Source organism: Dunckerocampus dactyliophorus, chromosome 1 (assembly GCF_027744805.1).
Source record: "Dunckerocampus dactyliophorus isolate RoL2022-P2 chromosome 1, RoL_Ddac_1.1, whole genome shotgun sequence".
Taxonomy (NCBI): domain Eukaryota; kingdom Metazoa; phylum Chordata; class Actinopteri; order Syngnathiformes; family Syngnathidae; genus Dunckerocampus; species Dunckerocampus dactyliophorus.
Window position 1 is genome coordinate 37498218 of NC_072819.1, and position 15305 is coordinate 37513522.

Consider the following 15305-nt stretch of genomic DNA (forward strand, 5'->3'; position numbering starts at 1 on the left):
AGATCAAGCAAGGATGACAGAAGATACCCAGGGTCTGTTTGCAGCTTTTGAGTAGACAAGATACGCCACGTTGATCCCTGTCACCCAGCTAAAGATAATTTTTCTTGCAGAGCTTACACTGACCTTATGGCTGGTGCCAACTCTAAGCTTTTGGCTGCATATCGCACCTCCTCTTAGGGAGTACTTACACTTTTTGCACAAAGTCCAATTACTTGGGCCCTTTTACACTTCAGCAAAGCTTTTGTTGTCACTGAGCCCTGAGTGGAGGAGGAGGAGGGTCGGTGGCGTCCATGTTGCTATGACTGGAGTGTCAATGTGAACCCTCAGAGGGCTTAACACATCAGACAAAAGGCTACTCAGGAAAGACTGCACTTTGACACACATTTTTTTTTTCTGCTGTAATTTGCATGCAAAGTGATTTTAGTAAAGCTCAAAATACCTGGTATCTTTCTATGGGTGACATACTTTGGGATGATCAATTCATCTTTCCCGTCTTTTTGTCTCTCTTCTTTTTCCTCAATCAATATAACCAATCAACCATCAAACAAACATGTATGTCAACACAAAAGCTGGAAGTGCTTGTGTGGCCATGCCCCACAAAATAGGGCGCATCATTGAGGGCAGCCCGGCAGACCGTTGCGGCAAGCTGAAAGTCGGCGATCGAATATTGGCTGTCAACAACTGCTCCATCACTAACAAGTCCCACTCGGACATTGTCAACCTGATCAAGGAAGCCGGGAACACGGTCTCACTCAGGATCATCCCTGGTGATGGTAAGCTTTGGCTCTGAGCCTCGCATGCCCGTGTCATAATGCAGTAACACATGATTATTCATCGTTGTGGTGGGTTGGAAAGGCCCCTCTTGCTACTCTTAACTAGCAAGAGCGCTTTTCATCCCACTGTGAACCATTATATCTCACTATGAGCCAATGAGTAGTTCCTCTCTGTCGTGTGCTTGCAGCATATTTTGCCATTTGTAATAGTTTGCCTGTTTCTCTGTTGTGTGCTTGCAGCATATTTAGCCATTTGTAATAGTTTGCCAGTTTTCCAGGATTAAAAACAGGAAAAAAAACAGTGCCGGCATGTAAGCACTTTTAAGCAAGTGCTTCCTGCTCATGTTAATCCCCTCACTTTAGCTCAAATGTGGAAATAGAAGTACGCAGTACTGCAGCACCAGCACATGGGTCAAATCCCTCGCACTAAACGGAGCTATTCTCTAAAGCGGCACAAAAATATCAGTCATCCGTGTATTAAAGAAAAAACAGGTGGATCTCTTTAGTTACTGTGTCATATTTCATTATGTTTTGTTTCCCTATAGAGTCTTCCAATGCTTCTCTGCTGACCAATGCCGAGAAGATAGCTACCATCACCACCACACACACTTCTCAACAATCCAAAGAGTCCCGGTAAGTGCACATGTAAATACGCACTTGCAGGAAACATTTTTGTGAAGAATTATTTCAACTTTGTCCTGTCATATGTTTGTTTTTAAAGGAATAACTCAAAGTCGAAAGGAGTTCCTCCTCCGCCACCAACACAAACTCAGACACCGCAGGTAATACATTTTTAATTGAATTTCTGTGATTTATTCCGTTACCAATCAGCATTAAAAATCTAGCTTTATATATTAAATTTAGGATGATGTAACGCAATGTAATACTAAAAACTGTAAAACTAACTATTACATTTTACCACTTAGATTGGAAGTTCATGTGGGAAACAATTGACAGTTATGGAGTTGTGACGAGCAACATGCAAATAATTCTGATTATTCCGACAGATGACTCACGAACTTTGTGCTAATGGTGATTTGTTGAATGATAGTGGAAGAAAAAATTAGGGCTGTCAATTGATTAAAATATTTAATCTTCATTAATCGCATTTTGTCGATAGTTAACTCATAATTAATTGCATTTAATCGCAGATAAAAAAAAAAAGTTTTTATCTATAATAAATAGGGATGTGAATCTCTTTGTGGTAAACGATTCGATACTCAACTAGGACAATAACTACATCAAATTTTATTATTTATTTTATTAAAAATATAATATGTAATTTGAAATCCCCCAGTTTTTGCATGTTTGATGCAAGCGGCGTTTCGTCCGACTTTGTTTGACAGTCCTTGAACACATCTTCTAACTTTGTCTCACGCTGCACAGTACTACTACAGTACTACTACTACTGTACTGTATTTTTACCCATTTTCTTTCACCTCACATTTGGTTCCAAATGCTGATACTAGGTGGGAATGCATAAAGGTAAGATTTGATTACCTTATGTGCATATTTGTTCGGTACACAACCACTCTGAAAAGCAAAGTCCAGGCTTGTACTGGTGGATGGTGGGTTCAAAAATAATATACATTTAGAAATCTTCCAGTTTTTGAATGCTTAATGCGAACGGTGATTTGTCCCATTTTGTTTGACCATCCTTGAACACACCTTCTCCCGTTCTCACACACTGCACAAACAGATACTTTATTCATCTCCGAGAAAAATGGACTACTATACTGTATTTTCACCCTTTTTTGTTCACTTCATATTTGCTCCCAAATGCTGATACTATGTGGGAATGCATAAAGGTAAGATTTGATGACCTTATTGAGTGCTAATGTGCACATTTGCGGTACACAACCTCTTTGGAAAAAAAGTCCAGGCTGTATCTGTATTCATTTTGTGCTTTTAATTTGATGTTGTTCCTGTCATGGTTTTACACAATACATAATAAATAAGATAAATTAGATCGTTATAATGTATGTACAGTCATGGAAAAAATTATTAGACCACCCTTGTTTTTTCAGTTAATTGATCCATTTTAAAGCGTTTGGACAAATATAATGATGATAACAAATATAGCTCATAAGAGTTGAATTTAAGAGCTGATATCCAGCAACTTCCATGGTTTTCTTGATGATAACCAAACTCACTTAAGTTCTTACATGAATAGCTGTAGCATTGTACTGCCAAAACATTTTGTTGTCATTGTTAGGGTTGGTGTGGTCCAATCATTTTTTCCATGACTGTATGTTATACTGATGTGTTGATGACTAGCTAGTGCACTGCTAATTCTAGCTAATGCTAGCAATGTTGCCAACTTTTCAGTAAGAAAAAAAAGCTATTGGCTGTCCTAGAAGTCGCTAGATGACATCATCATCTAATTTACATATCATTTGCATATGATGTAAAATGCTGTAGGAAAAAAGCATAACCTCGTAGGAGAGACAAAACAAGTGAGTAAAAACACCTTAATTACTTTTAGAAATAATAATAAACCTGATTCTTGTTTTGTTCATTTAAAATTGTCCATTTCATCAAAATAAAATAGCTTTAATATTATCCTTGCACACTGTTGTTGTGTATGTGACGCGGAAGAAGATGCAAGCGAATGGAAAGAAGAATGGAAGAATGGAAAGGCGACACATTGTGATAAGGAAGCCATGGTTCCTATTTCAGAAGAAAATGTATGAATTGTCTGTAATATTAATGCTTATTATGCAAGCTTAAAATACAGTATGTCTAATAGTGCATGTAGCCATGACTGCATTTGTTGTTGCTAAGGCAAGAATATAATGCAAAGAAGATCAAATGATGGTCTTTCATAATTTATACCAAAGATGGCAGGGCAAGGTTGGAACTTCTGATAAGTTCTTTTGCAACTTTGTGGTGCCTGTGCTAACTATTGATGTATTCGAGGCAGTTGTCCTGCCACTGACATTTGGTGGGATGATGCTCAAATCGTCCTGATGCACCGTGGATTTTACTCTCAACTCTGCATTATTGTCCTACTTTGTTGCTCACAGGACAACGAGTTCTACTCAGTGGACCTAGAACGCGACAGCAAAGGTTTCGGTTTCAGCCTGAGAGGAGGGCGGGAGTACAACATGGACCTGTATGTGTTGAGACTAGCCGAGGACGGAGCTGCTGTCAAGAATGGCAAAATGAGGGTATGACATTTCTTAAATGTGATTTTGTCATTACTTTGCCGTTCACTTATTCTCCTCAGACATTGAATACTGTTCTGTTCAAGGTGGGAGACGAGATCTTGGAGATTAACGGCGAGAGCACAAAGAACATGAAGCATTCACGTGCCATTGAGCTAATCAAGAATGGTGGTCGGCGGGCACGTCTTGTTCTGAAACGTGGGGATGGATCTGTGCCCGAGTATGGTATGTTTACATGTGCTCATTTTTGGCTCTTCTCCTTCTGGAAGTCCCTCAGAGCTTGGTCAACGCTCTTTGTGCTCCATACCAGTATAAAGTTAATTGTTCCCTCAAATGGGTGGTAACCAATCCTCTTCAAACTTTCAGGGATTCACTTCCTGATATTAAAGCAACAGTCCTCTTGATTTGGAACTACTTTCTACATGAGATGGCAGAGGACACTATTGGTTCAAGATCACAATTTTCAGCTCATAATGAGGTTATATGACCCAATATTTTTAGCTGGGGGGAAAAGTTGTGTTCCTTGTTTGGCCAGTTTTGTTTTTGCTACATTAAAGAAGTTCATTCATATTATTAAGGTGGTCAGAAATACTTCAATATTGAATAAAGCAAAATGTTTCCTTGACCAAAAATCACTCCATACTCTTTACTGCTCTCTGGTATTAGCATATCTAACTTACTGCGTGGAGATATGGGGTAATAACTATAAAAGTAATCTTCACTCGCTAAGTGTCCTGCAAAAAAGATTAGCTAAGATAATCCATAATGCCACGTATAGAGAACATACAAATCCTTTATTTTTAAAATCCTAAATATTAAAATTTGCTGATTTAGTACATTTTCCAACAACAAAACAAACAATAACCTGTTACACAAAAATGTCATACAATACTTTTACACAAGAGAGGACAAATATGATCTCAGGGAAAAACAAAACTTAAAACACGTATACATGAGAACAACGCTAAAAACCCACAGCATTTCATATGTGGAATACAATTATGGAACGGATTGAGCAAGGAACTCAAACAATGCTCTAAGATGAGCGATTTTAAGAAGCAATACAAACAGTTGAAGTTTGCAAAGTACAAGGAAGAAGAGTCTTGAACTAGTTATGTTATGTTTATTGTATGTATTATTATTTATTTATTATTCCATCTATCTTCTATGCCGCTTATCCTCGCTAGGGTCGTGGGTATGATGGAGCCTATCCCATCTGACTTCGGGCGAGAGGTGGGGTACATCCTGGACTGGTCGCCAGCCAGTTGCAGGGCACATATAGACAGACAACCATTCACACTCACATTCATACCTATGGACAATTTAAAGTCACCAATTAACCTATCATGTATGTTTTTGGAATGTGGGAGGAAACCGGAGTACCCGGAGAAAACCCACGCACGCACGGGGAGAACATGCAAACTCCACACAGAAATGCCCAAGGGAGACTCGAACCCAGATCTTCCCGATCTCCCGACTGTGTGGCCAACATGCTAACCACCAGGCCACCCTGCGGCTCTTTATTTATTATTAAATAAATATATATATAGTAATTATTATATATGATTATTATTATGACCAGTCCAGGGTGTACCCCGCCTGTCGCCCGAAGTCAGCTGGGATCGTCTCCATCATACCCCCGCGACCCTAATGAGGAGAAGCGGCATAGAAAATGGATGGATGGATTATTATTATGATTGTGGAACAACCTTGACAATTATACTAACATATCGTTCCATTACTTTGTCACTTTTCTATGTATTATAAAGATACATATGAAATACAGGAAGTGAATAAATGTACAGATGTGGAACGGGTGGGGGGGTAGGATTAAATAAGCTTTGCTTCTTCCTACTCCTTTTGGACATATGGAACTGTGAATTGTACTATGTGATGTATTTTACTGTAACTTGTATGCATGTTCAAATAAAATTAAACCATTACCAAACCATACTGTACATGCAATAGCTAAAGAAAACAAGGTTAAGGATCAAATCGTTCCATGTTTGTTGTCACCAGTTGTCTAGTCAAGATTAGTAAACTAAATAACAAAAATTAGACTTATGTTTTAGTGGCTTTTTTAAAAGTTGAAGGTCAAATCTATTAAGGGAAAAATGTTTACCCCTTAGTAGCCAAGAGACAGGACAAGCACTCTGGGAACAATGAGAAGTACAATTTCATTAAAACTAGGAAAACTTGAATGCAAGAAGCCAGTTCAGATACACCTGACGATGAGAAGTGTAAAAAAAGTGTCTTATTTATTCTGCACACAAAGAGACAGTCAACACAAACCCTATTCCTGTCTGATGTGAGTGTCTCACGGAAGGAAGGGACAGAGGCATATTTATTCAAACTTTATCAGTAAGGAACACACGGGCGCAAGGTTATTTCACAGCCCGTCAACATGGGGACACCAATGTAGGAATTTGTTGTAAAGACTCAAGGTCTCCCTGAGCATTTAATCATGTCATCACAGTTTCTGTATGTCAAGTCGGTGTGACATTAAGATGTGTATTAGCAGAAATGGATACACATGTATGTCAATGCATAACGATAACGGATGTTAGCAAGATCAAATGGAATAATGGACACCGAACATTAACAAGTGCATTAACAAGCCAAATTCAACAACAACAAATCAATTCAGTGCTCAATCACAATTTGCAACCAATCTTCTTCAAATTTATTTTAGTCAGATAAGGAGCCCCAGTATTTTTAGCAATCTAATCCATGAAGTTTGAGATAACAGGGGTCAAGGGTTGGAACGCATTTTTTCAACTGATTTTGTTTAATGCTCAAAGATGGCTTCACGGGCACCACGCAATGTCGTCTATCACAAGTTCCTTGCTATTTTTTTTATTACTATAAATGGTGAGAGAATCCACAGTTTGAACCACTGGTGCTCAAATCAATATTTTATCAGTAGACGGGGCGGTCGAGAAATGTTCATTCATGAAGAAACGTTGACTACAGAAGAGTGTTCAGTGATTTATACCCTTTTGCGTCTGGAGCGTGATAGTGTTTTATAGCTGTTACAAGTATATTCCCTTCCAAAAGCTGTAGCCTCTACTTGATAGATTGTTGCTGACGGTGTTTCAGTCATTTTTCCCAGCACTATTTTCCAGTCTATCAGAGGTTAATTTTTCAACGGATTCCCCCATCCTTTGCTATTCCTTTGATATTGCTTATATTGTAATATTTTGTCGATATACGTACATCTTCTAGGAACTATAAAATTGCCTGTTGCCTTCTTTTATTTGTTTTCTCCTGCGCTTCCTCTCTCACTGATCTGTCTCTTGCTGGGCTCTTCCTCCTCTCTCCAGCGATGATGGCTCCTCATCTCGCTGTTGGTACAATGAGGAATGACAAGATGGGAGAGCCCTGTTTCTACCTAATGGGCCAAAATCAGACCACGGTTTGTAACCAGAAGTCTGTCCCGATCCACTCCGCTCACCCGTCATCTTTTTCCTTTGAGTTCTTCCAGCTCATCCCAACCTGCATCCTACTATGTGTGTATGTGTACTGAGGTGTCGACAAAGTAAACTATCTATATGTCATGTCATGCCTGAAATCAAACTTTCCACATCTGCAAGTACTTGTGAAAAGGACCAGCACTAACTTCATGCTGCCACCCATCACATGCTGCTGCCATAGCAACATGGCTAAGCTATTAAACCCCCTTGTTGTTTTTTTTTCCGTCTGTTGGTCCAGGTGGTACACATCACCATATTGTTTTGAATGATTTCTCAGGTGCCTGCAGTGTCATTGATAACCCCACCCCACTCTTGCCAATGTGCACCTGCTCTTGTTGCTGACATCACCTTGTGTTTCGCCTGCAGCCCTGCAGCCAGATTGTATTGAAGCCATGTGTGACTTCAGTGCAACTTCCATGTATATTTGTGAAAAACAATGTTGTGCATCATAGCCGGGGATACTCCTACAGACAGTTGAGCACATGTATGCATGATTTGCTTCAAATCCCCGCCCGCTGGTTCTGTCACGTCACTGCAGTTTATGTGCACATACAAGTTTATCGCATCACATCTGTCTTTTTTGTCCTCTTCTTCAGACGGCACCAATGACGGGTACCCTCCCACACCCGGGGCACAAAACACTTCGGAAATGAGAACGCTGCCACCCTACAGCCGATACCACACCTCATTGGAGCCCAGTTATCCACCAGACCTTCACACACCATCACGCCACGAGGAGTCTGGATGTGGCCGAGACAGAGATAGGAACAGGGTTGGGTCAGATCAGATGGACTACCAAGGCCGACAGTTTAACCCCCAACATCACCACACCTGGAACAACCATCATAGTCAAAGTAACCCCAGGCAGCCGTCTCCAGACAGCAGCAACAGTAGCAGTGGCAACAAGAAGAGCAGAGACCGCAAGGTCAAAAAGTCTGAGTCCGAAAGCGGCATCTCAAAACTCCTAAAGACTCTGAGGAAGGACAGTTCAGGGAAGAAGGCTGCAGCTGCACAAAAACTCAGGGGCCAAGGACTCTCAAACAGCAGCTCTACTTTGGACAGGAGGTTTCGCACGCAGCGCCGCAGTTCCCTTGATCGCTCGCCGACCCGAACGCGCACCTCCTCCCCTGATCGTAGGCGGGCCAAGTCGATGGACCGCAGGGCAGAGCGAGCACAACGGGATCGTACGCCTGAGAGGGAGCGTGACGATGGGGGGTTCCTCTCTGTCACCCCTGAGCGCAAGTTCTACGAGCGAAGGCTCCTCAAGAACTCGCCGATGAGCGGGCGAGTCAGGGAGGCCTCCACTCCTGAGCGTTCCAACGACAATGGCGATTCATCGTCTCTTTCGAGGGGCCGCACGCATGATAGAGCCACAAAGAATGGCAACCTGTTGAGAGACTCTTCCTCAGAGCGATATCGGATGAACGGAACACCGGAGAGACCGTACCGAGTGGAGCGGGACTCTTCCCCTGACAGCAACTACAGCCGGGACGAGCAGAACTATGCAGCAGCACCCAGACTAAAGGACTACTACAGCATGATGAAGAACAACGCTGCACACAACAATGCTGCATACAACAACACAGGCCACAACAATAACACCTTTGGCCGAAGCTCAAACCAGCTCCCTGAGCCCAAGAGAAGCCTGTACAAAGAAAGCCCCAAAGACCTCAGCATCTAGAGCAGAATGGACTCTCCCCTTTGTGTGTATCATACACTGGAATTGGACTACAATAGTCAGCTGATTTATAGATTGACTTAACTCGTTGTGATCCCATGCAGAGATTCCTAAAACAGCAGGAGTACAATCCCATCAGCTCACATTGGTTGTTTTGTCATCGTTGCGTTGCTCATAGCAGGTTGTTGTACTATAGTAGAAGTATTGTATGTGCCTGCATATGAAATCGGTGATATTGCTTTTTGTCTGCATTGCTGAATCTAAATGTTTTGTTCCCTCTGAGATATGAAACATGCTTCCAGTTGTGCTTTTGTCAATGTCTTTGATTTTACGAAACAAATGATAGCACAATTCACCGATGGCTTACAAGAACTGTGAAAATCACATTGGCTAATTTTTTGACATTTCAAAAGGAGTTATAGTGGTTGAGTGCTGATTTTATAAATAATTTATTAACCCTGTGTGCATTTGCTGGCTGTCTTTATTTAATTTGGCACGTTCATCAAGTGAGCTTGGTTAAATCCTAAAGATTTATGTTCAGAAACCATGCTAACCAAATTTTGTATTACTTCTTTAAAATGTGTTACCCTTTTAAAAACACCCCATTTCCGAAATTAGGAAGTTGCTGCAAGTGATGTGGAAGAAAATGGTAATGGTGATATACCCTTAGCAATGGACGTGCCCAAGCTGAAACTATCAGTCAAAAGAGGAAAAAAAAAGACACGTTTAAAGAGGAAAGGATCAAATGATCCAGTGCAAGATGTGACTTTTGTCACTTTGGATTTAATTGGTAACAACCATGCACTGTGACTGTTTTTTGGTTCTGCCCCTGCCTTCACAAAGACATACAGAGGACCCACACATTACTCATTAAAAAAAAAACAACAAAATCATCAATTTACTTTTAAACTCGATGAATGCCACTTGGCCGTTGCGTGCAGCAATGTAAGTCCTACCCCCGAAAAATGTGTCCACATTTTTAGTTGCTATTACTTCCAAGCAATTGAAGCGTAATTTCCAAATAAAAGTAATTATTGTATCCCAGTATAGGAGATGACCAATCTGCCATGCTGAGCCACGCTGTCACCCCACTGGAGTCTGGCTGCTGCTTTATAATGTGTTTTGTGTGTATTCTGTTTTTTTCTGTTTCTTTAAAATAACTAATAGTGTATTGGAATAATCACAACAAATACATTACTTGACCATCGTTGTCCACCATGGTACTGAATTTAAGAAAAAGAAGAAAAAAACACATTTTTGATGTTCACCTGTCGGCCATCACCTGTAAAGATTTTTCCTATGTGACTATTAGGAACTTGTGAAGGAATACAAATGTTGCCTTTTTCATGTACAAAAGAGAAATTTATGATAACCCTCAGCTGTGAGGAATGTGATATTGTGTTTTTATCTTTGAAATGGACCTGATGATTTATGGGAACTATGTTGACTTACTATGGATCAGGTATGTAAAGACCTTTTTCGAATGAAAGACTGTACTTGGTCACTCAAAATCTGTTTGTCTGTTTGAATTTCTCTATGGTTAGCCTGCCTTTGTATTATAAAGCACTTGTATGCAGTCTGTGTTCTTCAAGCATTATTTCTTGCAATGTGCTCCGGACATAATGCTGTGTATGTGTTGATAAGAGCAGTACATGTATATGGGCCATTTTTTTTATAAAACTATGCATATATAAATATTACATTGTTCATAGCTTTATTTGACCCATGAAGCTATACATAACATTAGTCTAAGTACAAGTAGATGTGGACTTATCCAGCTTCTTTCCTTGAGATGGATTACACTGTATATGTAGCTATCAAAAGAAGTCTGTGAATGCTATTTTTATTATCAAAATAAAGTTTTCCATACAAAATCTGAGGGTTTTCATACTTTTACGTGGCTGCTTTTACTAATGTCTCCTGGGAAGCACCAGTTTGATCCTTTCGGTCACACTACTGAATGTTTGAACACAGATTGATATTTGATGAAAGTGTTCCACATTTAACCGCAGATAAAATATTTTCATCCGTTTCTAAGAGAGCAACACGGGATGTCAGCTGCCTTATTTGTACAACTCTACCTCATTTCACTCCCAGAGAAACCTTGAAAACCACATCCACGTTTCCTGCATTGTTTCAGTGTTGTTACTTTTTTCATTCTTGCCATAGATTTTACCCATTTATGACCAAAATACTGGACACTAACCTGTTAATCCTTCTGCTGCATTTCTTCTCGACTTATTAATAGTCACATATTTCATCACTTCTTCTTCCAAGGTGAAATTTTGTAACTTATTTATGCAAATTAAAAACACCATGTGCGTGCGCCGCTCACGGAGCATATCTGTATTCCAGGACAGATCCGGTTCTATGCCGGTTGCTGTGGCAACGCATGAAGGTCATAATGCGCAGGAGCGTGCAGAGCTTGAATTTCTCCAGCATGACGCTCCACTCAACCAATAACTTGAGTCAAAATCACAACCTGAGCTGTGTCTTCGCCCAGTGTCTTCGCTGTTAGGTACAAACTGACTGAAGACATAAATGCATTCTGAATATAGCATTCACATTTATTCCTTGGATCAAAGACACTACAGTCATTTGTACTTTGCCAGTCCAATTATAAGTAAAACATAAACATGGTGAGTCATTTGCAAAGTGCGTTTTATTTTAAGTTGCCTTGATTACATGCCTCTACATTCAAAAATAAGCCAGTATGATTGAGGATCCAACTGTTAATGATTAACATAGTTTTCCCTCACTCTAAGGGAAACGATCTCACAAATAGTTACGTTGGATATTCTGTACATACAGGAACAACTCTGAAATGGGCTTATCTTTCCTGCAACAGTCTTTAGGTTGAACCAAGTTGTTGGTAAAAATACAAAAAGGACGTTGTAGACATTAGCCTTCAGTCGTGTGCCAGGGGAGCAGAATTCTTCGTCTCGGATAGTGGATTGTGTTACATGGCAGTGACGGGCCTTTATGCAGGAGAGACGGAGCTGGAGGAGACGGAGGAGGCCTCGGTTTTGGTAGTGGATGCACCCTCCTCCTCTTCGAAGGGATTCTTCCCGCAACACATGGTGGTAATCATGCAGTGGCGGAACTGCTTGTTCATGCAGATGTAGATCATTGGGTTGTAGATGGAAGAGCTCTTGGCAAAGAAAGCCGGGATGGTCATTAAGACCGGTCCGAATTCAGAACCCTGATGTGTGAAGATCCACCAGGCCACTCCAGCATAGGGCAACCAACATACCAGGAAGGCAATCACCATGATCACAACCATGCGGGTGACTTCCCTCTCAGCCCTCTGGGTGGTCTCAGACTCCTGCTGTGCAGCGGCGGCCTCCTTGACAGCACAAAGCAAACGGCCGTAGCAGAAGAAAACGATGGTCAGGGGAGTGAGGAAGTGGCAACAGAACATGTAGACCACAAAGGACTCGTTGTTGAAACCCTCAGCGCGCGTGTAGTAGTCGACTCCACATGAGCACTGCATGCCTTCGGGGATGTAACGGGACCAGCCAACAAGGGGGGGCACGGCGCAAGCACAGGCCATCACCCAGGTGAAGGCCAAACCCATAATGGCGTGGTTCTCGCTGAAACGGAAGTTGCTGATGGGCTTGCAGACGACCACCCACCTCTCGATAGCCAGAACCACCAGGGACCAGAGGGCGATTTCACCACCAAGGGTAGCAAAGAATCCCTCCAGGTTGCAGCCAAGGCGTCCCAGGACGAAGTAGCCGTGCATGGAGGTGTACATCGTTGTGGTGAATCCTCCGAACACCATGAAGAGGTTAGCCACCGCCAGATTCAACAAGATGTAGTTTAGAGGGGTTCTCAGCTTCTTGTGTTCGAGGGTAACGTAGAGAGTGAGGAAGTTGATGGGGAAGCCAAGAAGGATGAGAAGGAACATGTAGGCGCCCAAGGCAGCGTAGGCTGCTGGGTTGACTAGATAGTACTGAGGGTATTCATAAGGACTCCGGACAATGCCGGTGGTGTTAACCATAGGGACATAGAAATAAGGTCCCTCTGTGCCGTTCATGGTTGCGGTTGGCGGTTGCAATCAGCCCTTCTGTGGTGTTTCTTCTGGCTGTTCAGGAACGTGATGGAGAGGGACCTTGCTACAGTTGGACCTCGGTGGTGACGCTCCGGCTTTTAAAAGGCACACCTTGGATTATCACTTTCCAAATCCGTCAGCACAAAGTGATTTAGGCCACAGTTAATATCTAATCCAGCCATCACTGCAAACATAACTGGCAACTCATCAAGATATTAGGGTTACACCTGCTCATTTCTCACATGAAGTTATTGAATGCTATATTTGCTATGCAGCTATGTTTTAAAAATAATATAACAAAACAAGTCATCTTTTTTGCACATCTTTCAAACATACTTGTTTCTTTCTAGTTTGAATGTGCATCTTTGTCCTCACGTAAACATGCTGGCATTTGAGTTGATCAGTAGAAACTATGAGTATCAAACTGTTTTCACTGTTGGACCTATTCAAGCTGTATACTTGACTTCTGCTGGGAGAGATCTACACATCTCTTTCACTGTGAGATCTGTGAAGCATGGTGACATAGTGGCTATCACGTCTCCCTCACAGTCAGGAGATCTGTTTTCCCAGCGCTTTCTCCAGGTACTCCAACTTCCGTCCACATTCTGATATCATGCCTGGGAGGCAAAACAGAGACTCTGAGAAATAGAAGAAATTGTCCATAGGTGTGAATGTGACTGCGAATGGTAATATGTGCCCCATGACCCGAATGAGGACATGTTTCTATGTAGCTACCTGAAGTATCTAGCTATCTATGTAACTGCTGACGGTTGTATCTCTGAGAATATAGCTTGCATAGAAGATAATAAAGACTGCATTGATAGGTGTAGTTGTTTTATGCTCATACAAGTTAAACATATTGATCATATGTAGAGCACAGGCTGTGAACCCTGAGTGGTGATGCACAGTAGCCTCATTAGGTCTATTTTAGGGGGAAAGAAGCTCCCCCAAATAATAATAATTTGGTGTTGTTTTATAATATATATATGCAGTACAGGCCAAAAGTTTGGACACACCTCCTCATTCACTGCGTTTTTGTCATGACTATTTATTTTTGTACTTAACAAAAAAAGTGTGAAATATCTCTAAATATGTCTTATATTTTAGATTCCTCAAAGTAGCTTTTTTGATAGCACTGCAAACCCTTGGCGTTCTCTCAATGAGCTTCATGAGGTAGTCACCTGAAATGGTTTTCACTTGTCAGGGTTACTTAGTGGAATTTCTTGCCTTATTAATCGGGTCTGTCCCTTGTTTTTACAGACCCGACCCCGGTAAGTGAATTTTTTTGTAGTTAGAGCATAGAAAACCTGTTTATGACTTTCTAAATATGTTTTTTTTTTTCATTATTAGAGCCATGTAGACATGAAATAACACCCCTATAGTCACCTTTACATTCCTATTATTCTTTGTTTACACCACATTGCACAGGCTACGGCATCACTGCATCACTGCCACAAGAGACGGCCACAGCTGCATAGCATGCTAGCGAGCTAACTAGTTAGCCTCCAATTTATTCATTCTAAACTTAAAGGTTTCAAACAGAGTTGGGAAGAAAGAAAAAAACTTAGCACTTCCACTTAGAATAGGAGCCATGTCATGTCGGACATGCCATGGCTGACTACATGCAGTGTTAAGGTAATGTGATGTAACGTCAAGTCTCATCAATGCTTTGTGTCACTGCTGTCGCCTATTGGCCAGAATACTACCAATAACTTGTGTTTCAATATTTTTTGACTAATAATGGGTCATAGTCAACCATGAAACAGCGATCATTTATTATTTTTTGAAAAAAAGCGATGATGTAGCCACTTTGCGCTTAATGAACTACAATACAACTATCAGGCATTCAGAAGACGCATTCAAATTGTGGTATGTAGTGTTCTACACTGGTCACTAGGTGCCAGTAATGTTACTGTAATGTTCGGTAAGGCACACAATCACCAGACTTGATCACCTGGACAACTGGCTTTTGTTGCAGGTCTGAATTGTCTCACAACAGGCACAATAATAATAACATAACACAGGCTATTGTTGCTAAAAGCTAAAAGCTAAAAGCTTTAACTCAACTCTGATCCTCTGTTGCCATCATTTCTGCAAGTTGCGGAGGCCAGAGGTGGGATGAGATTTGCCTCAACCTTTTTGTAGTGTTTCTCCCTCATT

General features: G+C 41.2%; 2 protein-coding genes across 10 annotated transcripts in view; one reads left to right on the forward strand and one right to left on the reverse strand.

Moving 5' to 3' along the window:
* LOC129180342 (membrane-associated guanylate kinase, WW and PDZ domain-containing protein 1-like) overlaps positions 1 to 10764 on the forward strand; it is a 99227-nt gene extending 88463 nt beyond the window's left edge. For 8 of the 9 annotated variants that reach the window (XM_054774727.1, XM_054774745.1, XM_054774737.1 and 5 more), the window contains 6 exons: positions 570 to 773; positions 1319 to 1406; positions 1495 to 1555; positions 3800 to 3943; positions 4027 to 4165; positions 8010 to 10764. In XM_054774727.1, the coding sequence (XP_054630702.1) occupies positions 570 to 773; positions 1319 to 1406; positions 1495 to 1555; positions 3800 to 3943; positions 4027 to 4165; positions 8010 to 9094 (1721 nt within the window). In that variant the 3' untranslated portion in view covers positions 9095 to 10764. Of the gene's footprint in view, positions 1 to 569; positions 774 to 1318; positions 1407 to 1494; positions 1556 to 3799; positions 3944 to 4026; positions 4166 to 7263; positions 7356 to 8009 lie in introns of all 9 variants that reach the window. The other variant, XM_054774795.1, reaches the window with a different exon arrangement.
* A 971-nt stretch (positions 10765 to 11735) lies between these two features.
* Positions 11736 to 13228, reverse strand: LOC129180393 (rhodopsin). Its single transcript, XM_054774837.1, has one exon. It carries the CDS (start codon positions 13128 to 13130, stop codon positions 12072 to 12074), a length of 1059 nt encoding a protein of 352 aa, XP_054630812.1. The 5' UTR covers positions 13131 to 13228; the 3' UTR covers positions 11736 to 12071.
* Between the last annotated feature and the right edge of the window lie 2077 nt (positions 13229 to 15305).

Excerpts from the sequence above, each read along its gene's own strand:
- LOC129180393 (XM_054774837.1), bottom strand. The coding sequence starts at position 13,130 with ATGAACGGCACAGAGGGACCTTATTTCTATGTCCCTATGGTTAACACC.